At 50.8% G+C, this 24,559-nt stretch overlaps 5 protein-coding genes across 5 annotated transcripts; 3 read left to right on the forward strand and 2 right to left on the reverse strand.

Annotated features, from left to right (window-relative positions):
- Window positions 1–167: 167 nt before the first annotated feature.
- On the reverse strand, window positions 168–2,417 carry NCS54_00464000 (Hypothetical protein; the record flags this gene model as incomplete). Its single annotated transcript, XM_053150170.1, has 1 exon — window positions 168–2,417. The coding sequence occupies one exon, from the start codon at window positions 2,415–2,417 to the stop codon at window positions 168–170; it is 2,250 nt and encodes a 749-aa protein (XP_053006145.1).
- Window positions 2,418–13,829: 11,412 nt separating this feature from the next.
- NCS54_00464100 (Hypothetical protein) lies at window positions 13,830–14,576 on the reverse strand (the record flags this gene model as incomplete). The annotated part of the gene is made up of 1 exon (XM_053150171.1): window positions 13,830–14,576. One exon carries the CDS (start codon window positions 14,574–14,576, stop codon window positions 13,830–13,832), a length of 747 nt encoding a protein of 248 aa, XP_053006146.1.
- A 1,267-nt stretch (window positions 14,577–15,843) lies between these two features.
- On the forward strand, window positions 15,844–17,334 carry NCS54_00464200 (HET domain-containing protein; the record flags this gene model as incomplete). Its single annotated transcript, XM_053150172.1, has 1 exon — window positions 15,844–17,334. One exon carries the CDS (start codon window positions 15,844–15,846, stop codon window positions 17,332–17,334), a length of 1,491 nt encoding a protein of 496 aa, XP_053006147.1.
- A 960-nt stretch (window positions 17,335–18,294) lies between these two features.
- NCS54_00464300 (Hypothetical protein) lies at window positions 18,295–20,746 on the forward strand (the record flags this gene model as incomplete). Its single annotated transcript, XM_053150173.1, has 2 exons — window positions 18,295–19,527; window positions 19,580–20,746. 2 exons carry the CDS (start codon window positions 18,295–18,297, stop codon window positions 20,744–20,746), a joined length of 2,400 nt encoding a protein of 799 aa, XP_053006148.1.
- A 2,532-nt stretch (window positions 20,747–23,278) lies between these two features.
- Window positions 23,279–24,559, forward strand: NCS54_00464400 (DUF2235 domain-containing protein; the record flags this gene model as incomplete). Its single annotated transcript, XM_053150174.1, has 1 exon — window positions 23,279–24,559. One exon carries the CDS (start codon window positions 23,279–23,281, stop codon window positions 24,557–24,559), a length of 1,281 nt encoding a protein of 426 aa, XP_053006149.1.

Here is a 24,559-nt window from a genome sequence, read left to right on the forward strand (position 1 = left end):
GGGACCTGGGATTTACAGATAAATTGCTACTACAAGAGGCATGTCTTGCAGGCAGGGTAGGCGTACAGAGTTCTTTGTTTATGTACTGTTTTCATTGATTAAATGCTTAACAACTTATTCTGATGTGCCTTTAGGTACTGTGCATATTTCAGTCATCTATCTAATTACTACAAAGACTTGTACTGTCCCGTCACCTTGAAAGGCACTGCCAAGGTATCCCAGTCGGCCGCCACCTCCGGCCGGCCGAAAGGGACAAGGGCTGCAAATCGCAATACATACTCGCCTCGGGCAATCTTGGTGCCGTTGGTAAGCTTGCCAAACCACCAGTACTCTCGCTTGTCGTATCCAGGCATGGCCGCTGCTCGACCCGTGTTTACCAAGGGATAGTCAGTCGTCTCGTCTGGATTCCAGCCCTGGTCGTCAAACCACTTGGGAACCTGTCCCGCCCCAACCCACCATGTGCCCGAGCCCACGTACTTGTTCTTCCCCGGGACTAGGGGCCACTTCCACGCACGCTCTGTCCATCCCTTTTCGAAGATGTCGTAGCGGAGCTGACGAGTGCCCCAGCCGATGCCGGCCAAGATGACAGGGAAGTCCTGAGCGGTGAGGTTGAAGGAGAAGGAGGGAGTGGAACCGTTGAGGCCTTGCTGAACAGGCGGGTCGAGGGATTGCATACGCGGCTCGGCAAGGAACATGTTCTTGAAGGTTCCCTTCAGGTCAGCGCCGACACCTACGAAGGGGATGGCGAGACGGTCGCCGTTGGAGCCCGAGACGATGATGTTGCCGCCGTATAAGGGCATGCTTGGTTTATACCAATTGGACTTGTCGGGGTTCTGAAAAGAGACGGTGACCTCCTTGCTCTCGCCAGGCTGCAGAGTGAACTTTTTGGGAAGCGTAGCATTGATGGAGTACTCGTACCACTGCAAGTAGCTGTACTCCTTGACAATGGTGTCGTACTCTCCGTTGCCCAGGGTGCTGACGCCCTGCGAGTCCTCCTTGGTAAGAGAGTACTCGACAGGCTTCTTGCTGTTATTGATCACGGTGATCTTGTGGTGGCCGGAGAAAAAGCGAGTGTCGTTGAGGGCCATGGGCTTGTACATCAGGTCGGTTGTCGATGCGAAGAGGCTTGTGGCGTTGATCAGGCCGCTTCCGATCTGGGCAACTGAAGCGGTCGGCTCGCTCCAGCTCCACTGATTCACCTTGCGGACATTGGACACAAGGCGATTATGCATCATCTTGGCAAACTTGGCGCCGTTCTGCGTGCCTCGGCCGCCGAATTGGCCAATGTAGAGAGCCGCGACTCCGGCGAGATAGGGTGTCGCCATGGAAGTACCGCTGTAGATAGCCCATCCGTGGTTGAAGACGGTGCTGTAAATATATGCTCCTGGGGCACCGACGTCAGGCTTCATCTGCAGGTCGAAGAGAGGCCCCCATGAGGTGCTATAGTCGGGGACGGCCAGCTTCGCATCGCGGTTCGAGTATGTGTCGATGTTGGAAACAGCAAGGACGCCCTTCGCACCAGAGGGGGACAAGGCGCGAAAAGGCCCGCCGTCGCCACCGTTGCCCACAGACACGGTGATGACCACGCCCTTGTTGGCAAGACGTGTCGCAACCTCCTCCCAGGCACCGTCGGACCAACCGCCACCGAGGCCGATGCTGGCTGTGATGATGTCGACGCCGGCCTCGTATGCTGCGAGGAAGGCGTCAATGTTGATGGCCTCGTCGGTGCCGTCCCGGGCATAAGTCTTGTATGCGTAGATGGTAGCCTCGGGGGCGACGCCGGACCAGTTTTTGCCCTTGCCGGCCACGATGCCGGCCACGTGGGTGCCGTGATCTTGCAGACCCATTGGGTCGTCATCAGGCTCTCTAGGTCCCTTGGGCCAGTTCCCATCACCGGCAAAGTCGTAGCCACCGGCGACCTTGAATCCGGGGCCGAAGCCGCCTCCCAGGTCGGGGTGGGTGTAGTCGACGCCAGTGTCGACGACGGCAATCTTGACGCCCTTGCCCTTGATGCCCTTTTGGTGGAGAGCCCACACGCCCGTCGCGTTGTGCACGTCGTACTCATTGGGGTTGAGGTCAGATCCAGGCGGCAGGTCGGTCGAGTTATCAGCCGACTGCCTAGCAACAACCCTCATGGGCTCGTAGAAGCGGTTGGGCCAAACATTGGCGACCTCGGGGAGGGCCAGGAGTTCCTCGGCGGTGTGTTTTTCAGCCTCGATATTGGCGCCGTAGAAGATGTCGCTGTGGAAGTCTCGGACAACTTTGATGCTAGCATCGCGGGAGAAGATATTGTCTCGCTTGGTGATACCGTTCTTGTACTCGACGATATAGCTGTTGGATGGCTTGACGAAGTCGAGCTCGGCACCTAAGGCGAGCCCAGCGGCCACCAATAGGTGAAGGGTGACGTGCGATAGCATCGTTAGCCAGTCCAGTAATTGAACGGGATGTCGTCTATTGCTTCTAGAAGCACGGCGGCCGCCATCGCCATTTTAAATAGCATGTCTCGGCTCCATAATAACGAGCATTACCATAATATAAGGAAAGTTTGCAATACGAGATTGACATGTGGGGGGGTTCACCCCTTTCCCGTATTGCCAGTCCTGAGATACTCATGCACCCTATGCGAAACGCGCGTTACTAAACTGACAAATCGGCACTTAAATAAAGATCGTCATATGTTATGACATCATGCCAAACGGGTGACTTTGTAGGCCTTAAATCTCCGATCGGAAGGCTGGCTTTACCTACGGTTGCCCCTCGGGAGTCGCACGTCATCTATCTAGTTAACTGCTTTGACAGGGGTCTTCTATCATCCCACATTTTACGTCAGTCTTGGTGAACCTTGTTATAAACTTAGAAAGCTTAACCTATTATTAGTTCCCCTAGAAGTTCTAGTTAAGGGGGGATTTAAGAATTTTATAACGGAGTAAGCACTCTTCTAACCCTAACCCGACGCCGCGACTAGCAATTCGTCCGGCCCATAGTTCGCCCACTGCCTTGTTTGGGCATGCGGCTCTGCCATATCCGTTAAAATCAAGAGTTTCTAAAGGCGCTAGTTCATTTCACGTTATATAGAGCTACCTATGTTATGGCAAGTGCATTGCAGGCCATTGTGAGAAGGGTAAACAAAACTGGCGATGTGTCACTCCGCTGATAAAACTGCATACCTAATGGTCGATATGCCTCGAAGTTTCACGCGATATGGTATAGCTTAAGGCGGGTATCTAGCTTAGCCAGGCACACCGAGACGCCAGCACTGCCAATCAAGCATATAATTAACCCTCTTACTATAGTAGAACCTAATTTCGCCCGAGGTAAAGGCGTGAGACTAATAGCGCCCATTAATTAATCTTAGAAATTAGCCTTATTTGCTAGAAATGCCTAGATCTTAAAATTGACCCCGTGGTGGATGCATACCCTTCCTCAGTGGCTAGTAAGCTAGAAGGCCATATTGCATTTGCAACGTAACTGTGTGAATCCAGCCAAAACTCTCACTGTGACGGAGTTTTTTTTTTTTTTTTTACGAACTGAAAGAATTCGAGTGAAGTGCAATACTACCTCCATGATGTGGCGCTAGAAATTGACCCCGTTGCCCAGAGCCTGGTTGGAAAATCAACTCAGTAGCCATAGCCTGATTCATTCACACAGTTGCTCAGATATTGAACCCCACCTAGTCAGGAGTTGCAATTGTTCGCAGAGGCCTCCATGATCATAATAAATACCAGTACCCCGCCGTCCGTCCGTCCCCTCTCGGTCGTTACTCTCTTAGGTCCATCTCTCATAGGTACGAGGGTCACTCCAATGCAACAGTGGAGAAGAGTAAGTACTGTCCTTTCTTTTGCCTTGAAGCATATCCCTAATTATGCCCTGTTAATAGGTTTCCCCTTTACTATTGAGCGGGCTGCTGCCCTCCACCCAAAGTCCAGCTATAGCTGGACGAGCCGAGAGGAAATTCCGTAGTTAAATAGTAAATCAAAAGGGGCGAGCAGTCATAGGGGTCATAATATTAACCAATCGCAGAAAAGTACAGCTGAATCCGAGCCGGCCATCTAACATAAGCCAGGTATTATTCAGGCCATTACATTAGGCATCGACACTGGGGCCTGAAACCTCAATTGGGTATTCTTCGCCCTTTCTTAACATCCTTTGCTAGCATACTAGTACCTAGCTTCCATGATTCATCCTGGCCTTCCTAGATCCCAGTCACACAGGATATCTAGCATGTCCGACTTTGATGTGTCCAGCCTGTCCGACGCGTCCGATACATCCGATATTCATTTCGATTTCGATCCTCGTAACAAAGAGTACCTCGAGAGGAAGTTGGAAAGGTAGCCCCTTGTATTTTACTAGTCACTTAGAATCCTTACTTAAGCTCAACCTTTAGATATGTTACAGTCTATCGCTCTCTCTACGACATATACACCCAGAGATGCCACCCCGGATCGCTCCAGTGGTTTTTTTTTTTTTAACTCGGATGCGTACTAGAGATGGGTCCACGCACCGTCCGAATCCGATCACGTAGGGCCGGCTGCAGCCTTTGCCAAGGTGTGGACAATGAGGGGGAACTATGTGCGCAATGCGATGCTCTCGACATTGGCCGTCTGTTTTCGCGGTGCCCGTTGGGCATCTCCAAGGGAATTCTAATATCCAAAGTAGGCAATATGGACAAGAGATCGAGGTCATGTCCCATGTGCCGGCTGATGATGGCTGTTAAGCCCGTTCTCGACGACGATTTGGATGTGGCCGACTGCGAGCTACGGGCCTTCTTGAGCAACCGCAAGTGGCTGGGGATCGACCAGCAGACGGACCTCTCGCCTAACTGGGTCGACACGGTGTTTCTTGGTGTCGTGCCTCCCGGAAAGCGACAAGCTACGACACCTCGGCCATCTGGGTTCATCAGTCGGGTTGGGTCCAATGACGAGTACCGCGAAAATGCCCTCACGGTGAATCGGCTGCGGACTGACGCCATCGACTACTGCAAGATTCGCAGCTGGATCGACTGCTGTGAGGTATATCACGGCCGGCCATACAACACACCCACCTCCCGGAAAATCCCCCACCTACGCCTCATTGACTGCAAGTCGCCCGAGCTGGCCATCGTGGCCCCATCCGAGACCGTCCCATTCGTCGCCTTGAGCTATGTCGGGGGGGGGCGCAAGGATGGACCTGATAAGACCGACTACGCCCTCATTCGGGATGCCATCACCGTCACTCTTCGGCTCGGGTATAGGTACCTTTGGGTCGACCGATACTGCACACTCAAATCGGAGCCTAAAGTCTTCTCTAGCCAACTGCAGGCCATGAACACCGTGTATGAAAAAGGACAGGTGACTATCATCGCCGCTGCCTGCGATGACCCAACCTCCGGACTGCCCGGGGTCAGTGACCGTCCGATGATCCGTCAACCCTGCTTTCGTGTCAAGGGCCATGTGTTGACGGTTATCCCGCCCGATCCATGCTACGACGTGCGCAAGTCGACCTGGCGGACGCGGGGGTGGACGTTCCAGGAGGGCATCCTGTCACGAAGGCGCCTGGTCTTTACAGAGAAAGAGGTCTTCTACGAGTGCCAGGGCATGGTCGTCCGCGAGGCTGTCGAGGTTCCTCTCCGTTTCCACAAGGTGGTCGCCTCGTCGCTGTCAAGGCGACTATTCAAGCACCAGGAGCGGGCTTTTCCCCGCAAAGGCATCAAGACATCTCGCATGAAATATCGGAGTATTTGGCCTCTGATGGCTGAATATACGACTCGTCAACTCACATACGACTCAGATATCCTCAACGCCATGCTCGGCATTTTCGACGGGCTTTCCGAGCGAGAGCCGCCCATCCATCACATGTGTGGTGTCCCGGCCCCGGTCGAGAACAACAGTTTGCTGGAAGGGTTCACGAGAGGCCTTTGCTGGGCGCTGTTGGAACCTGGAACCCGCCGCCAAGAGTGTCCGAGCTGGTCCTGGACGGGCTGGCGTGGGTTGGTTGACGGGTTTTCCTCGTCGACTCCGGCCCTTAAAGAGGGATATTCGATCAAGGTGGATATTATCAACCCACTAGCAGACATATCAGCCCAGATGTTGTGCTGGACAGAGTTTGAAAGACTGGATCCACCTGGAAGGGCGAACCTGCTTCAGTCATGCCATCTCCAAATCACAGGTGCTGCCATCGAGGTTGACCTCTGGCAAGGAGAAAAGAACTTGGACTCTGTGAGGAGCCTCGATGAACACAACACTGGCTGGCACGCCATGATATACAATGGAAATGATGCGATCGACGGCACTCTGCACCTATGCAAAGATCCTGCGGGCGATGCCGAGTTCGCTCGAAGACTGACTGAACAGCGCTGGCTTGCTATTGTATTAGGGAATTCGGGTGCTTACACTGACTCGAGACCTATGCTGATTCTGGTTGAGAAAATACAGAGTTGCTGGGAAAGGATTGGTTTAATTGAAGCGCGTGGTTGCTACTCAATGGATTTGATAAGTTTAAAGGAACAGACATTTATATTAAATTAATTGATATAAAATATTATTTGGAACAACATACCAAGGAAATCATCAATAATAGCTCATTTGGTATGAGAAACTGTCACAAATTTGCCTGTGTATTCTGAAAAGCCGCCCGTCTCCCTGGTCATGAACGCTCACAGGAAGACGCCCAACATCGCAACACACAGGCATTCCGGGCGAATGGTTTAGTGGTATAATACTCCCTTAGCAAGTTTCTTCTGACAGATTCTCACCTCTGGGAGTGGTCCAGGGTTCGATTCCCTGTTCGTCCAATAGAGGTGGTTTGAACCCACCATTGTCCACTCTTTTTGCCACTTACTACCTTTTTTGCGCTACTGGAGGGGGCCAAGAGACCAGCACCCTCAAGTGATTAGTTCAAGCACCTCAAGGAAAGCAAGCCTCTATGTGTGACTACGAAGCCAGAGGCGGGCTATCGCCTATCAAGACATAATGGCTTGGACCGGTGCAAGGGGAACCGATCCGGACCAATCTTCTCCCCTAACGACGGTATAGCTTCATCTACGAAACATTTCCTTTATCAAGAACTACCGATAAGAAGACTGCTAGCCCGTTTGCAACGGTGTATTGAGAAATGGGTGTCTAGCGAGGGTCCTAGGCTATTGGAGGAGGTTTTGGGTGTGACAGATGGAGAAGTTCGCTGAGGACCCAGAAAAGGCCTACACACTGCCCGAGGAGACATAGACAAGTAATAATCAACCGAAAGCGGAGCGTCTATCCGGACTTTGGGCTTCACGAACTTAGTTAGTGCCTTGGTTCGTAACAGAATTAGGCTTGGCCAGAAGGCCTTGGGTTTCATTAGCCATTCTGCCAGTCTCCACCAGTACTGTGGCTTAGGGCAGGCCCACCATCCTCGCAGGCAACTCGAGTTGCTATTGCACCGCGAAGCCTAGCCATCTAGCCGGGTTGTCTATCCGTCGGTGGTCTTGGGAGGGAATAAGGGTTATGAGTGTCGCTTTATGCTTCACTAGAATGCGGGCATAGATGTACAGCTTAGAGGTTGGGCTAGACCAAAAAAGTTCACTGCCTACCCATGCTACCAGTGTTTTTTTGTTGTATAGTTGAAGCCCGGCCCTTGGTGGAATAACTGAGCCAGAAGATAGCTACCAGTGCTCGGGGGGAAGTGTCAAGAGCACTCTATCCCTTGGAGTCACATTCATTGATAAAGTAGTGCGCATGCCAGACACTGAACGGCATTGGGTCGCACCATGTTTACCCATGTTGACTTTTCCTTAACAGCTGTAATGTATAAACCGCTCAAGATTCCTTTCCATCTCTACTTCCTGCAGCGATCTACTTCTTTTCATTCCACCGCACTAATATGCTCAGCCTGACTCAGGAGTTATAACGAACCATAGTCAACAACCGTAAGAGCCCTCCGCCCCTCTCACCTCGACAAGGATGTTCGATGTGACTGGAAGATCACTCTGAGTTAAGGGGATGTGTTAACTTATGAATTGACGGATGTCCTACTGTGGCGAGACGAGTTTTTATTCTGCCCATTACGATGAGAAACTGTAAAGCGGCAAAAGTCAGAAGAATGGGACCTCACGCTTAACGGGGCAGCGATTTGGCGCGCAGCATTCGGAGAGGGACCTGGTGACGCCTGTCTATAACGGGTTCGCTCCAAGCATGTCGTAGGTGTGCGAAATCCGGAACTGCCACGATATACTCGAGACTCCCCGATGATATGCGTGGTGGTGTGACCGGAGAATTATCTGCCGGCACCGAGGCCTCTAAATCATGACGCCGCTGCCTGAAGGCATACGCAGCCCGGTACGCAAACCAAAGGCCCACCACGGCAACTAGGAAACTCGGAGCGCCGAAAATAATGGCTATGATGACCTCCGGTGAGAAAAATGCCATCTTTTTCTAGTTCATTAGAGAGATACTTGGTTCCGTAGCAACGCTCGTAAACCAAGGCGAAGTGTGATGTTTCAAGGCGACGCAAAGTTGCTGATGACCAAGTTGCGAATTGCTGAGGAGGTTCGGATCGTATCTGCGTGTGGGTTCAGGATGGGGAAATAGTTTTGTGTTGGTAAGATGGCATGACTTGGTCCACAATCCGCGTGCTTTAGAAGTTCAAGTGAAGGGAACTTTGCAGAAGCTGAAGAAACTTGTGAGTTTGATAGACAAATTGTTGTTTTTAACTAAACCGTCATCATCATAGCCAAAGACCTTGCTGCTTCTTTAATAGCTGTTGGTCATTTCTATCTGCCATGGCAGCTGACGGGGCCAATTTACTTGGACTGTACTGGACATTTGAGCTGATTTGACGCTGTCCCTAAGCAATGAGGCCATGTAATGTGCCCCGTGAAGGGGCCGATTTTCACTGGGATGAGTCGTGGCTAGCTCGGCCCCCGAAAAGGGGGCAATTTTCCTTGAGCAGTGAAATTCGGGATTGACAAATTGGCCCTCTGATCTCGGTGAAAAGTTCCCAGCGCAACAGGCTGGGTAGAGAAAAATGGCCCCGTCTCACGCCTCAACGTGCTTCAAGATGACATGAACCGTCGAGAAAATTGGCCCCGCGAGTTGCACCGCCTCGTTTGTTTCCAACCACTCGCCAGGGCGCACTTTTTTGCGGTTGGCTACAATAATCAGCCCCGCGCCCAGGCAGAATCAAAACATCCCTGTTTGGTACCTCGCCAAGTTGTTATCAGTTTTGTACTTTCCCCATCTTTCAGGTCGGGCTTCTGCGCTTCTGGGGGGCACCGCAGATTCTTCAACTACTTGGTCAATAAAGCGGAAACTAAGTCGGCTGACTGGGAGGAGATAGAGAATCGCTTGCTAGCTTTGGTGGAAGATCGAAGGTACCTTCTGCCGACGTGACCAGCTTGGGACCATCTGGGCAAGAAGATGGAGGAAATTCGGAGGACTCTGGATAAATCAGAAAGTCTGGCGGGCCTGCGAAAGGAGTGGGAGCATATCATGGTCGAGTATATGCGGTCTTTGGAGTGGGAGTAAAACAAGCAAACGAGACCGGATACGGGTCGCTGCACGTACAAAGAATCACGAAAACGGAGCTGGTAGCATATTGATAGTGTTCTTACGAGGTAGCGAGCCAGGAACATTCCTTACGAACACTTTCTACTGGAGTCAGCTGCATTCAAGGTTTGCGTCTTCTGCTCAGAGGCGAGGTATCAGCGTATTGAAATAAAAGTAATTACATTCATTAAAAGGTAAAGGCTTAGAACGCGTTGTGTGTGTATGAGAAATCTCAGTCCAAGTGGATCAGATTGATAAAGTTTCCGCCTGTTATGACATTAAATGGTGTAATGTTATTGTATGGTTTTTTCTTACGAGAAGATATATTCCTTCGCTTCCTCCTTTGGCTTATTATCTATATCCTTATCGTCTCCCTTTTCTTTCTTCATCAATATGACCACCATCATACAAAGAGACCCGATCTCCCAAGTGGGAAGATCGCGCAACACGTTGGCTCATGTGGGTTCGACGACTGTGCTGTTCGGCTAATTCGACTGTATCCTAGCCCTTGACCAACGGAGCAACACAATCAGATTATCTGAACAGCACAGTCGCCAAACCCACATGAGCGGGCCGTAATTTCAATAAAGGAAAGGCATTCTTACCCCCGAAGGAAATACCCCTCGGCCTTTATCGACAGCGTAACCCCCCGTTGCCCATTCCAGGGCCAAACCAGCGTGGGCATCGTCACAGAAGTAGCACTCAGTGTCCTTGTTAAGATAACTTGGAGGGTCTCCGACCCCTTTGCCTTCCAAGTGCTCTGGAGAAAGGCACGGTCCACTGACTGACTTCGATCAATCAAATAAACATGGAAGTTATGAGAGACAGCCAATCGGTCGACCGTGCCTTTCCCCAGAGCACTTGGATGGGTCAGAAGCTAAAGGGGTCAGAAACACCCCAAGGTATCTTACCTTTCTAACATGACCCATGAATCCTTCACTCCCACACATGAAATTAGTCCTTGATCATACTTCGCAGCCGCTTGGTGGTAAGGGGACAAATAATGCTCCTCATATTGCCAACACAAGACGACGAAGTGTGGTCGGTCTCATCCGTAGTCTTCTCCCTCGTGGTTGCTCTCCTGTCGTGGTTGCTTTCGAGGGCGTCCTGCCTTCCGTAATTCTGTTTTGTGATGCGCTTCAAATAGTTCGATGCTGGCCAGAGCAAGTCCACATTGGCAAATATATGAACTTCCAGGTAAACCCTTGCAGGTGCGTCGGCGATGATGAGCCACAAACTTGTCCCATCGTGCGAAGGTCTTGTGGCAAACACACTTGTAGCTCGAGGATGGCCGGTTGCGTTCTATATGTCGGCACTCTTTTTCATGGCGCTTCAGGCTTCCCGCGTCGGAATAACACTTGCCGCAGCCAGTTGCTAAACAACGATGGCGCTTGCAAAGCTTTGTGTGGGATCTGAAGCGGTCTGCGCTGAACTGCTTGCCACAAATCACACACCCTTGGTATTGCGGTGGGGCCAAAGGGAAGTTGAGCTCGAAAGACGGGGCACTGGTTACAGAATTGGGCGTGTCGGTAGGAAGAAGTGGAGAACAGGAAGAGATTGCCGAGGAGAGAGAGCGAGAAGACTGAGAAGATTCCAACCAAGGACCAAGGCTATCTAGAGGCGCAGGAGTTGATTCAGAACCCAAAGTTCCCAAGGGCACCTCCTCAGACAAGAGAACGTCCGAGGTGGAGACTGGGGGACTGAGTCTTGACATCCACTCTAGATCGCACTTCCAAAAGCCAATGTCAGCGCAGAAAGTGTCGGATGATGACCCTGTCAGAGATTCAAGTACGCTGAGGTACGAAAACTGATCTATTCGATGTCCATAGTCTTGTCCAGAGATGGTGAGAGCGCGGAAGCCTGTTCCGCACTGCTCGGCAAGCTACTGGACTTTCAATAATGGGCGGTAGCCCTCCGAGTAGTTAAGAGGGAAGACCTAACAACAGGGGATAATTAGGGATAAGCGTCAAGAGAATAGATAAAGCAGCACTTACTATTCTTCGATTTTTCGCTAGAGCGACTCCAGCATGAGAGATCCGTGGAACCGGGACAGTGTCGTACAGGGGGTTAAAGCTACCTAGCCTTGGGGCATGAAAACGGTACTTGAAAGGGCCTTGTTCTTGTGAAATGAAACCCGCCCCCCCAAAGCGGGGTCGCTCTAACCAACACATAGGTAGAGGAAAGGCTGAAAGGGAGGAACCGAAGGACTGAGGGGTATTTATGATTGTTTAGGCTTCGGGGACAATTACAACTTCTGACTAAGCGGGGCCAATTTCTGAGACCATTAACTGTGAATCAGGCTGTAAGCTACAGACTTGATTTTCCAGCCGGGCTCTGAGCGAAGGGGCAAATTTCTTGCGCCACGTCATAAAGGCGGTGTTTAACTTCGCTCAAAATCTTTCAGCTGGCTAATGAAAACAACTCTGCACCACAGTAGGAGACTTGGCTGGATAATCCAGACACGTTTCAACCCAGTCTTTGTGCCTGTGGCTTCCTGGCAACTGAAGCACGGGGCCAATTTTGAGATCCAGATGATTTAGGTCAACGGGGCGGATTTCCAAGACCAATCAATGGGCACCGTCAGCCTCAGGCATTCACCTTTGGCCAAATCAGGCTCCGGTTGGGCGAAGGGGCCAATTTTGTGCTGCATTGACAGTGCTGATGTCTCAGTGTGTCCGTCTGGGCTGACCACCCAACTTAAGCGACGCTATATCACACGAAACTTCGAGATCTATCGAAAATTAGACGATGTTAGCAGTTGAATGACGGCCCGGGCCTCGCTTTTGTTCTTGGCGGCCCGTGATCGCGGCGTCAGGCGCCCACCTCAATGTCAACTTCGTCTGCCTTCTTCCAAATGCCCATAACGCGCCTGCTATCTATACCTCGACATAACGTATTCTACCTAGGCAAGTGACTCGAGAGATTATTACAGTAATGGGTCATGGCCGAGAACATGCCAACCTCTGGGCAGAGCCTCATGCCAAGACAAGGCAGCGGGCGAACCATGGGCCGCATGGGTTGGTGGCTCGCAGGGTCGGATCGCTTTGAGAGGGGCTTCTAGGGATGGTAATAATACGTCAAACTTTTCTAAGTCCACTCTCCTTTGCTACCTATACCGCATCCTCTCAACCAATTCAGACAAAGCTAAGACGTAGTTTGCCCATGCTCCTCACTTTTCCTCTCCTATTACCCGTCATAATAATATCTTTAATCAAAAGGATTGTCGTATATGGTATTGGGTCTGCGTTAGCTCTGTCTGACATAGTTGAGTGCCTATGGTATTCCACTTGGCTATCCACTACACTACCCATCGACCAGGTCTCGTCTGATAGATCCGACTCGTCATCTTCTGTGGAACGCAATAAACTACTATGTCAACAGTAAAAGTGAACAATACCTGTTAGAAGCTACCGAGGCAATATGGATCATATGGACTGCTTCGCATCTTCTCTCGGGAAGGCAGGAGATGGGGAGCCAGACTACCTTGATGGTTTTGTTGTTTTTTTACACTTTTTATCTTTGTATACAATGGCAAGTCCGAAAGAGGCCATCGCCCACAATCAGGCACAACATCGTTGTTGATACACAACGCCGTTAGAGCTCCAAACCGTAAAACATTGCAACCTACAAATCAATATCTGTTGTAGATGACCCTCGCCGCCCCCTTCCATAATATCGCTCTACGGACATCGGCCCAGAACGCCTGAATCTTAGAGCACGATAGCTTGGGCGTGATTGTTGAAGAAGATCACTGAGCCATGGCCAAAAGACATCCTCTGCCCACTCTCTCAGAAGATGCAGGCAGGCAATTATTTGGTAAACCCCCTGCATGCTTGACGTGGATCCCATCTTAATCTGGTGCCAGATAGTCGTATTTTTCCTCTCGTGCGTGGTCACCACAAGGTTCCAGTCGTCGTCTTCAACAAGGATTGCCGGGAGAAATTCAGGCAGGCAGGGCTTTGGTTCTCCTTCCCAAGCATCGACGGTGCAATCCTTGATCAAATTTCGTAAGCACGCCCACCGTGCAGACTCCCACGCGCCGAGGTCCAATATATTACCCCCAGTGTTGATGCTTAGAGCTAGTGGGAAATGTGTAAGGGGTTCAAAGTTCGTGTGGTTAATTCTAGTACCCGCAGGGCTTTCATAAAGTCGATCAATCTCATTCCTTTCCTTCGCGTAGATTTTGCTGTCGAGGTGTAGGTAGATGCAGAAGTCGGCCATTCCTTTGCCGCCAAAACCTGGATTGAACTTATCAGAAATAGATGCCATGGAACTATGCGACATAGAAGAGTTAGATGTGTAACAAGGTCATTGAGGCATGGGAGGTTCTCACATCTGAAGAGAATTCAACATAGTGAGGTAGCCATCTAGTCGTTCAAAGGCTAAGGCAAGGACTCGGCTGTTGACTCCCATGTCCATGTTGGCCCTCCAGCCGTGAGAATCCTCGATGTGGGTATATTGGATATTTTTGGAAACGATCTTCCGTACTTCATCTGGGGCGACAATCTCCCCAAGAGCCTGTCGTTCTTTAGAGTAGTATTTGTTACTCTTGGACCCTTGTCTGGCCCACTCCATCCCTTCGTCCTTGAGCTTGTTGAAGCGGCGTCGAGCCGAAGTCGGTAAAATGCCTATCCCGTTGCTGAATTGTCGGATTCCCTTGAGCAGGCTTTTTAGGGATGGTGGTATTGGATCGAGCTTGTCGAATTCGCGCTTCTTTACCCTAAACCACTGATCATCCGCGCTGCCTAGCCAGGAGTCGTCTGATAAGTCCGATTCGTCATCCTCTCTCGGTAGGGGAGGGGAAGGAGAGCTTGACTCTACTGGTGCTGTCTGCTCGCGGTCGTTGCTGTGAGATCCAGTCTGGGGCTCTTCATGAGTGTCGGGGAGGTGGTGAGTGGGTCTTTCTATTCCGGAGGGAGTGCCATCGTCAGTCCTGGCCGTGGGTGATTCGGGTGTCGATGGTTGAAGTCGACGGCGCTTGGAGTGTGGGCTCGAATCTGCCGCCACAGAACCCGGATGGTTGTCCCGATCCGATAGCACCGTGTCGAGCCAGGTAGTAGCTGAATGGCCCGACATTGGGATAGTAGCATCCGCACTTTGGGTCCCTTCTGCTCCCTAGATTGGCGCTCAAGGAGGAGCCAAGTATTCTCCACATGCAGGGTGGGATCAAATCTCGGTTAAGGCACAGATCTCACGTGATTGACAGTCATTGTTTGTTGGGCAAAGATTAACACAAGGAGATTAGAGGGATGTATGGTTACCTGTGGGAAGGATGAATGGCCTAAAATAATTGATTGAGATAAAGCTATACCGCAATATAGATAAAGATGTTAAATTGATTTATGCCTAAATATTAAGATATTATCCGATTTGGTAACTAAGAAATAGCTAGTATGTAGGTAATTTTAGTATCTCTACGGAGTACGTATGACACCTGTTATAGGACATCGTTTAGTTTAGCTATGTAGTGGAATCATATTATGATACTATGGCTCATGGTTATTTAAAGTTATAGTGATCAAAAAGTAGCCGAGCATTAGAAAAATACAGATGGTACGAACAAAAGCAACCTCATGCATGTCTCCCAAAGTGGCATCATGCATGATTGGTAAAGCGGAGTTAATATCAACCCGGAAAGCGATAAAATCCTTCCTGATTCAGGCTGTGGCTTGCATTAACTTTTTCATTCCTCCACTGCCTGGTTCGTTCACAATGGCGATTTGCACCATCTGCAGCAACGTGGTCGTGGCGTTATACCCCAAACTTGACGGGCGTGAGCCCCAGCGGAGCACTGAAGCGACTTATCCATCATGCGATGCAGCTATTGTGCAGAGTTGCTGGATCTGCGCCAAGTTCGCCGACTGGCTGAAGGACTACGATGACAGAGCTTGGCAAGCGTGGCTTCAAGGCCCTTTGACTAATATATTCCGGGCCAGCACATGCACTCTGACTGGAGATAGATTCTCTGCTCCTACTTCCGCTGACATGGAAGAGCATCCCCCCGCTGACAGTATCTGCTGTTGCGAACTTCGCATCACTGACATATTCCTATGGCGCTGCATCGACAACGAAGTAATTGGATGTGAAATCCAGCTAAACTTTCTCAGAGATACAGGTAAAGCCACTACCGTAACAGATATCGATGATGAGAACGATAGCTAAGCAACGCGCAGATTTTCGGGGCCCGGTTATGCACGTCAACCAGAAGAGCCCGCCCGGTACGAATATCGAAAGCGTCCGTGAGTGGATCAAGGGATGCGAGAAAGACCATAAAAATTGCGTCTTATCCCATGAAACCTGGTACCCAACCAGGTTGTTAGATCTGAGTATGCCGGGAGCTACCATGAAACTCATTATCGCTAAAGAGACCCCACCTACCGGGCCGTACATGACACTGAGCCACAGATGGGGGAAACATGTGTACGAGCAGCTCACTTCTCAATCGGAAAGCGACTTCAAGACATCTATCAACATTTCAACACTGCCACGAGTTTTCCAAGATGCAGTCGACATAACCCGCAAACTCAATGTTCGATACCTGTGGATCGATTCGCTGTGCATCAAGCAAGACAAAGAGTGTGGAGACTGGCAGGTTGAGGCCTTGCAGATGGGAAATGTGTATGCCCACTCATATCTGAACTTGTCAGCCTCCTATGCTACGGAAGGTAGCGATCCGCCACTCTTTTCTCCCAAATCGTTGGACAACACATATCCATTTAAGCTTCAAGTGGAATGTGATGGGCCGCTGGAGAAAGAATATGTGGTAGATGGAGATGTTTGGGTGGATGAGGCCCTTGAGGCACCGTTGATGGGTAGAGGTTGGGTCTTCCAAGAACTATTCCTTGCCCCGAGAGTTTTACACTTTGGTAAACGGCAGCTGGGTTGGGAGTGCAATGAACTGGATGCGCTAGAGATGTTTCCTCATGGCTTGCCCAGCAACTTGGGAGCGCTTTCGAAGAAGGAAGTGCACCTCGCCGTTACTCTCCCAAAAGAGAGCACTAAACGGGCCGATTTCTGTCGAGTTTGGCACGTCCTGGTCTCAAAATACTCGGCTTGTTCTCTCACGTTTCCCTCGGACAAGTTGGTGGCTTTTGCGGGTGTTGCCAAGATGATAGAAGCTTGCCGAAAAGACCAGTACATTGCCGGTGCATGGCAGAGTACCTTCTTGGTCGACCTGGTTTGGTTTCTTGTTGATGATAGAGAAGGTCTGACCGCAGTTAGCGAGACAACAACCCGCGCCCCCAGCTGGTCATGGCTCTCCCTGGATGGGGAGATATCCTTCTATCTAGAGATTCATTGGGCAGACAAACTTACTATGTTTGCCAGTGTTCTGGACATACCAGCTTCTGATAGCATAGGAAGCTCAGCATTGGTCGCCCGTGGAGCCATTCGATTGAAAGGGTTACGGCTACAAGTGAAAGGCGTCATCTATGAGGAGTCGGAAAATGTGCCCAGCAAGTTTACAGTGTACAGGCACGAGTTTGAACAAGCACTAACTCCAGAATCCACGCGCTTAGACCCGGACAGACCCAAGTCTGACATCGAGCGTCTTATCAGGGATGGAAACTTGTGGTTTGTGCCCGTGTACGCGAGCCAAGCGGCCATAGCCGCCATCTTGGTTTCTGCGACAGGTGAAACGGGCGATTATTGCCGGGTCGGCGCAGCTCAGATCCAGTGTCGCAAGATCCCGCCCGAGAGTTTGGGATCTCGTCTGGATGGTTGGACGCCACTCAGTGGGAGCTCCGCTGTTGCTCACAATGTTGCTCAGAGACTATATCGGGACATACTGGAGGGATTGAAAGACGGCGAAGATGATGTATTTAATCTGATCTGATTATCACAGTTTGTCGTGCAATTATTTTTCATAGTACGTGGGTGTTCATTGACGGGGTGTAGATACAGTACCCAGTTAAGCTGGCCGAGGACTCGGATGCAAAATGAGACCATGTTCTCGAATTAAAAGGGTTTGAATATTAAAATAGATATCGAGATATTTGCCTTGCGACATTTATCAATCCTCCCCAAGTTCGGGCACACACGTGACTGCCAGACGACGCGTACGTAGGATCCCTGAAACGAGATAAATTAACCCAGGGTCGGCCATGTAAACGGCCCTTTATGCTACACGAATCCAAACATAGAACCCTGATTGCTGGAAATACCGTGCACGAGCCCAGGGAAAAGTTTTATCCTCTCCACTCGAGATGCGCAGATAAACTGGTTTCAGATATACAATTCCTCCATCATGCCATGAGGCCCAAGCTGGTTTGGCCTTCTTGTGCCTGTAACGAGGTCCACCAATCTCGGCACCAATAATGGCTCCGCGATAAAGGCTTACGCCATTCCTCCTTGTCGCGAGGATATTAACATGGGGCATTGGGCACGGAGAATCTCGTGCTGAGTTTCTCCGAAGAGTTTGTGGATATAATGTTCCCACCGTCGCTGAAACAAGGAGTCGGGATATGGTCGATTTCGAGTCAACGCCATTGGGTCCTTGTTTCGTGTTCAGGGTGAGGTCCCGACAATTCGGGATTGAAGTGCCGTTGGCCAAGAATAGGGAATTGCTTCTAGAATATATATAATACAGGGCATGCTGCTCTTCTATTGCATTAGGTAGTTTGCTTGCTCACTTCATTCTGGCCTGGCTTGCCCTTCATTCTTTTTTAGCACTGGTTGCTTGCATTTCCACGTTCTTTTCTGGCTGGTAGAGATTCATTCACCGGCACATACGTTCCTTATTCGTCACTCTTTTTTCCTTCAAGCCTAACCAGACACTCTCTCGCCGTCAGACACGATGCAGTTCAAGTCCCTCTTTTCGTCAGCGGCTCTGCTGCTGGCTGGATTCGCCCAGGCCCAGTCAACCGCCTATACCGACGCCAACTCTGGCATCACGTTCCAGTCATGGACCGACCCGAAGAGCAACGCCACCTTTGGTATTGCCCTCCCCGAGAACCCCACCACCGACTTCATCGGCATGTTCTCTGCCCCCATCACCCAAGGTTATGCTTCCATGTCTCTGGGTTCTTCCATGGCCAAGAAGATTCTCATCGTAGCTTGGCCCAACGGTGACGCTGTCGTCTCGTCATTGCGAAAGGCCAGTGGATACTCCAACCCCGATGTCCTCGACGATAGCTCTGTTGTTCTCTCGCCCATCGAGAAGGGGACCACTGTGGGAGCATCTTCCTTCACCTTCACCTTTTTGTGCAAAGGTTGCATCAAGGACGACGGATCATCTTTCAAGGCAAGCGACTCCCCTGGTATTTTGGGATTTGCTGTGAGCGACACTGCCCTCTCCAGCCCCGAGTCCGCTGACGGTGCGCTCAACTACCACGGCGCTGGCTTTGGTGGTTTCTCTCTGGACCTCGCCGCCGCCAAGTCATCAAAGTTCAGCTCCTGGACAGAGCTTGCTTCTGATGGTACATCCAACACTGGCCCTAGCACCGGTGGTGGCTCCGCTGGCAACGTTACCACCATCGTCTCTAACGCAACTTACGACTATATCGTGGCAGGTGCCGGTGCTGCTGGCTTGATCGTTGTCGAGAGGTTGGCGGAGAGCAAGAAGTCCGTCCTTCTCCTCGAGCGTGGCAAGGCCTCTCTCTACTCCTCCGGTGGCCGTGCTGTCATGGACTGGAATGACACCGTGACCCAGTACGACGTTCCAGGAATGGGCTACTACCTCACCACTGCCGCTGATACCAGCGCCTACTGCACCGACACTGCAAGCATGGCTGGCTGCATCCTTGGAGGCTCGACTTCTATCAACGCTATGATGTTTGTGAGGCCTCAGCCCGTCGACTTCGATGACAAGTGGCCCACGGGTTGGAAGTGGGAAGACGTCCAGGCTTCAGCTGAGAAGCTGTACGAGCGCACACCCGGTACTACCTCCCCAACCAAGGACGGCAAGTTGGTGGACCAAGGAGCTTGGAATGTGCTGAGCAAGTGGCTCTCTGGGAACAACTTTGTTGAGGTTGATGGCATTGAGCAGTCGGACAAGAAGCGATCCGTCTTTACTCATCCGCCTATCATGGTAAGTAATCAATGCCATTGTATCCGTAAGAGCAAACACTTAACATCACTAGGTCAACAATGGTCTGCGTGCTGGCCCTGTTCGTGACTACCTACCCCTCGCTCAAGCTCTTCCCAACTTCAAGCTTCAGCTCAACACCAAGGTTCTCCGCGTTATCCGAGAGGGCAGCACTGTCACCGGCGTCGAAGTCGAGACTGGACCTACCACCCGCCAGATCATCAACCTCAAGGCCAACGGTGCCGTGATCCTCGCCTCGGGCGCCCTTTCTACGCCTCGAGTCCTCATCAACAGTGGAATCGGCCCCTCGGATCAGATCGCTACCGTCTCCAACGGCAGCACCCGCATCACCCTGCCCGCCAAGAATGACTGGATTAACCTCCCTGTCGGAAAGCACCTCATGGACCACCCCATCTTCACTGCCACGTTCAAGACCAAGCAGTCACTCGCGGCTCTGCCCAGCACTGAGTTCACCGACCCTAGCCAGACCAACATTGACCTCTACGCTCAGGGATCAGGTCTGATGGCACAGTCTGGTCAGCGACTCATCTTCTGGTCTTCCGTCAAGAGCGAGGCCGACGGAATTGAGCGTTATGTCCAGGGAACTTGCAACTCCCCTTCCAACGACACCATCAAGATGAAGATTTACCTTACTCACGGTGCCACTTCGACTGGATCCTTGGGCATGACCAGTGCTGGAGCTACCAAGCTTATCTCTGAGCCGTATCTGAAGACCGCGGGTGACAAGGAAGCCATCATTACCTTCCTTAACCAGCTCATTTCTTACGCCCAGAAGCCCAACAGCACCCTGACCATCGCCTCAAACACGACTGCCGAGTCTATTATCTCCGACTACACTACTGGCTCTCACTTTGTTGGAACTGCCAAGATGGGCACCGAGAACGACGGCTCCAGTGTTGTGGATGTCGACACTAAGGTCTGGGGCACCGACAATCTCTTCGTCGTCGACGCCAGTATTCACCCTGACCTGCCAACGGGTAACACCCAAGCCATGGTCATGGTGGTCGCTGAGCACGCTGCGGACAAGATCATCAACCGAGGTGGAACAGTCGTCACACCTACCGTTCCCACAAACGGCACTGCTTCATCTGGCACCGTTGGCGGAACTGCTTCGTCTGTCACAACTCCTTCCGCTGCGACCAAGACGTCTGGCTGCGGAGGTCGTAGACGTCGACGATCACTCCGACACCGTCACTGGTAGGAAAAGGGCATGGTTAGTCAGTCAGGCTGAAGGTCCTCTACCAGCGACATGAATTTCGTGAAGTAAATATTAGAATTCACTGTATCAATAGGCCCGAGACCAGTTGGTTGAATAGGGATTGTAAATATATGTCAAAGTTAAGTCAATAAATAACAGCACTGAGAACGAATGACTTCACGCACAGTCAGCCATACCACTGATTTACGTGAACCAGAGTCAAAGTCCTCTGCGTCAAGTTACCCCAACCCAGGCGCCAAGACCTTACCCACTAAACACAAGTTATCCCTCGTCACGAGGGACACAGGCCAAACCTCAATCTCAACTCGACACAGCGAGCTAGTCTATCCCACAGACAGTCTGTTCGCGTGATCGTGTCGAGGGAGTATAAGCTTGCCAGGTTAGTCGACCACTAGCTTGTCTCCCCCCGCGGTATGAGCTGAGCCCATAAGAGACTCCCTCTTGCTAGGTTAGAAATCAGAAGACTACACATCCATTGCGACACCATTGTCACCGGGAATAATCAGCAATCATAACAGAGTTCTACTTTGAAGCCAAGATCACCGATGCACCCACGCCTGCGTTGTGTGTCATTGATGGCACGGGGGGCAACATACCACAAGCTAATCGAACTGCTAGATTAACTCCCATCATTTCTCTGGCTGGTTCTCCACCCTAGCGGGAATGTATGTCTGCTGGACGATGCCGTCTACGGGTCAGGGTAGATTTGTTGAGATGCGGGTGATGTTCAATGAAGCAGAGCCTATGACTAGTATGAGACGTAACAGGCATTCTTTGCGAACGTATGTACACTGATGCAACCGAGGAGTTGTATATCTTGGTCTGACGGTAAGACAATAGCCTCACGGTTGCATGCGTGTTCAAGTACCGGAACATACGGCAAAGTGGCACTTCCCAGCCCTAGGCCATCACATGTCAGCACATCTACTTGTAGCGCAGTACACCCCACCAATTGACTAGCCGCAATCTGCGGCTAGAACCCTGAAAGTCTGAACAGCAGTTCGAGCTCGGTGTTCAAAGGCAATCCAATTGAACCTGCAGCCTCCAAGGCTGTCATTACAGATGTTGACGTGACGACCAGACTAAAAATTAAGAAGACTTATTGTGATGGGTGATTTAGAACCAAGACAAGGCATGTCAGCCCACCTCACGTTTACTGTGCCACCACCAGCTGGCGTAAGCCATGTGTCGCACTGAGCGTGCTAAAAGGATCAAGGGATAGATAAATGATAATGAGTAGCAGCAGTGTGTTGATTGATTGATGTCTAAAGTGTGAGGTACTCCCACGAGACATAGTGCATAATGGACGGGAAGTAATGGCTACATTTCAAGCGCTCAGGCGGCATTCTCCTAACTTATGTGATAATTGCCAACGAAGCCGGGTCGGCCGTAGATGTTGATTCCCGGTTCCTTCAGCTCAGAAAGCAATGTGTCTATTTTCATGGCAACGTCACCTTCACCTGGACTCCTTCGATCAGCTGATTCGGTTTGATATCTTGAAGCTTCACTACCCTACCATTAGTTATGTTCAGCTCTCCCAGCCGTGGCGTAGACTCACATGCTTCAGAACAACTTGCGATAATGCCACCAATCACCTTTTCTATTTGATGACTTGGGTCTAAATGAAAGACACGTCATTATGAATTAATCTGACAGCCTCTAATACCTTCTCCAGCGCTCCATGGTTTGGCTTCGGTATTACCACCTCGAGACACGTTATTTGGTCGTCATGAAATCGATCTGATCAGTCCCATGAGTTTCAATAACCTTGATTCCAGTTCACAATCCATCCATCTTATTCCTTGTTTACAAGGGCAAAGACTAATCAAGGTTCAATACTAATTAAGATTTCAGGCCGCCAGCTGCCTTGCCGATGTACCATGTAAGCGCCAGAGGGCATGGATCCGTGCGCAGGCAATTGTCATGCCCCAAAAGGCCCGGGCGTAAACTCCATCCATCCATCCAATTTCAAATGCAACTACGGAGGACCGTTTCGTAGCCCTTCAGCTCGTCCAGCAAAAACAAGAGACAGCCATATCAAAAACTTTGTCCTACGCCAAGAAAACGCCACATCAGGTCATCCCTGTTGATCACAAGGGCACAAACAGTGCTGTACAGCACCGCTAATTTGCTTTCGATGCTCGCAGCTACAGTAGAGAGCACATCCACTGCGAGCTCTCGATAGGTACTGCTTAATCGGTGCTTCTAGCGGGAGCTGCTCTGGAGCCTAGCCCAAAGTAAGTATCTTTTAGTCAGGCTGATACTGATGCTCGTCGATACGTCTTGACTGACAGAATTTTTGATATGATCCTTAGTATAAGAAGCGCGGACTTTCTCCCTTATCTGTTTAGTCTAGCTTCGTGTTTCTTACACCGGCATTTTCTTTCTGCTACATTTTACCTTTACAAGACCTGGATCGGAATGGCAACGATAAGAAGAGTTATCGTCCTGTGCGACGGTACCTGGTGCGGTCGAGAAACGAACACCAAGAGCAACATCAATTTCCTTGCGAAAATGGTTGGAATCAATTTGGCCGCGAATCCTACTGTCTATAACTCACCAACTCACGACGTTCGTGCTAGATATTTCGACGGGGTCGGTTTGAGTGGTGATTTCATGAACTATCTCTGGAACGGCGCTTTTGCGACCCAGGCGGAAAAGGAGTGTACCGAGGTTTACGACTTCATCGTACAGAACTTCACTTGGAATGAGGATGTGCGCACGGCGGTGTGGATGTTCGGGATTAGTAGGGGTGCCTACATCGTCAGGTCGGTCGGCGGCATGATCAATAACTGCGGAATCATCCGAAATAGGGGAAACGCGGTGTTGATCAAGCAGGTCTATGACATCTATCGGAGCCCGCATGCCGTGCATCACCCTTCGTCACCCGAGATGGACCAGTTCAGAACAAATGTCAGCTTTGCGGTGCGGTCGCCAATCACATTCATGGGCATATTCGACACTGTTGGAGGTCGCGGCGTGCCGAGGCTAAACTATCACACCGGGTCTGGATTCGAGTGGCCTGAGTTCCATGACAACTTGGTATCGACCGCTGTGAAGAAGGTCTACCATGCCTTGGCAATGCATGACCGTTTTTGGACATTTCAACCATGCCTAGCGTCGAGGAACCCGAGCCATGCCGACAATCCAGATCTTGCTGACCTCCAGATACACCAAACATGGTTCCCGGGCTGTCATTACGACCTTGCTAGACAGGAATTCCAGTTCCTCCGAGAAGGAGGCACGATGCTGGAAAGTGCCTTGTTCCCTATACTCAACATATCCAGTAACACGGTCTACCCCAACGAGAAGCTCGCAGATCTGGTCCTGTTGTGGATGCTTGAAGGCATACAAGTAGAAGGAGGGGGAGCTATTGTCAGTCAGGACACGGCAGGCAACCCTTCCAGCATCGCGGCAGAAATAAACAGCATCCAGCAGCTCATCACGACGAACAGCAAGGGCACTGGCGACGTATACTCCAATATCCTCAGCTACCTTCCTGGAGGGGGGCTCTTCTCCGCTCCGCTAGCCTGGTGGAAGAATCTTAACAAAACCGCATACGCTATCCTGTTTCAACCAGTGGACAGATCGATACCCGATCCGGGTATCGGTAATGGGAATGTCTCTCATGTGTGGAATGAGGTCTATCACTATATGAACGCCGATAATAACATTGGAGAGAATATCATTGAGGAAATTGCTGATGTCCGACCGCCGCGATATCCGTCGCAGACTTACCAGAAATATCTCACGTACATGGCGGCGGTTGGACGGCCACCGGTTGGACCACCCTAG

Source organism: Fusarium falciforme, chromosome 3 (assembly GCF_026873545.1).
Source record: "Fusarium falciforme chromosome 3, complete sequence".
NCBI lineage: Eukaryota > Fungi > Ascomycota > Sordariomycetes > Hypocreales > Nectriaceae > Fusarium > Fusarium falciforme.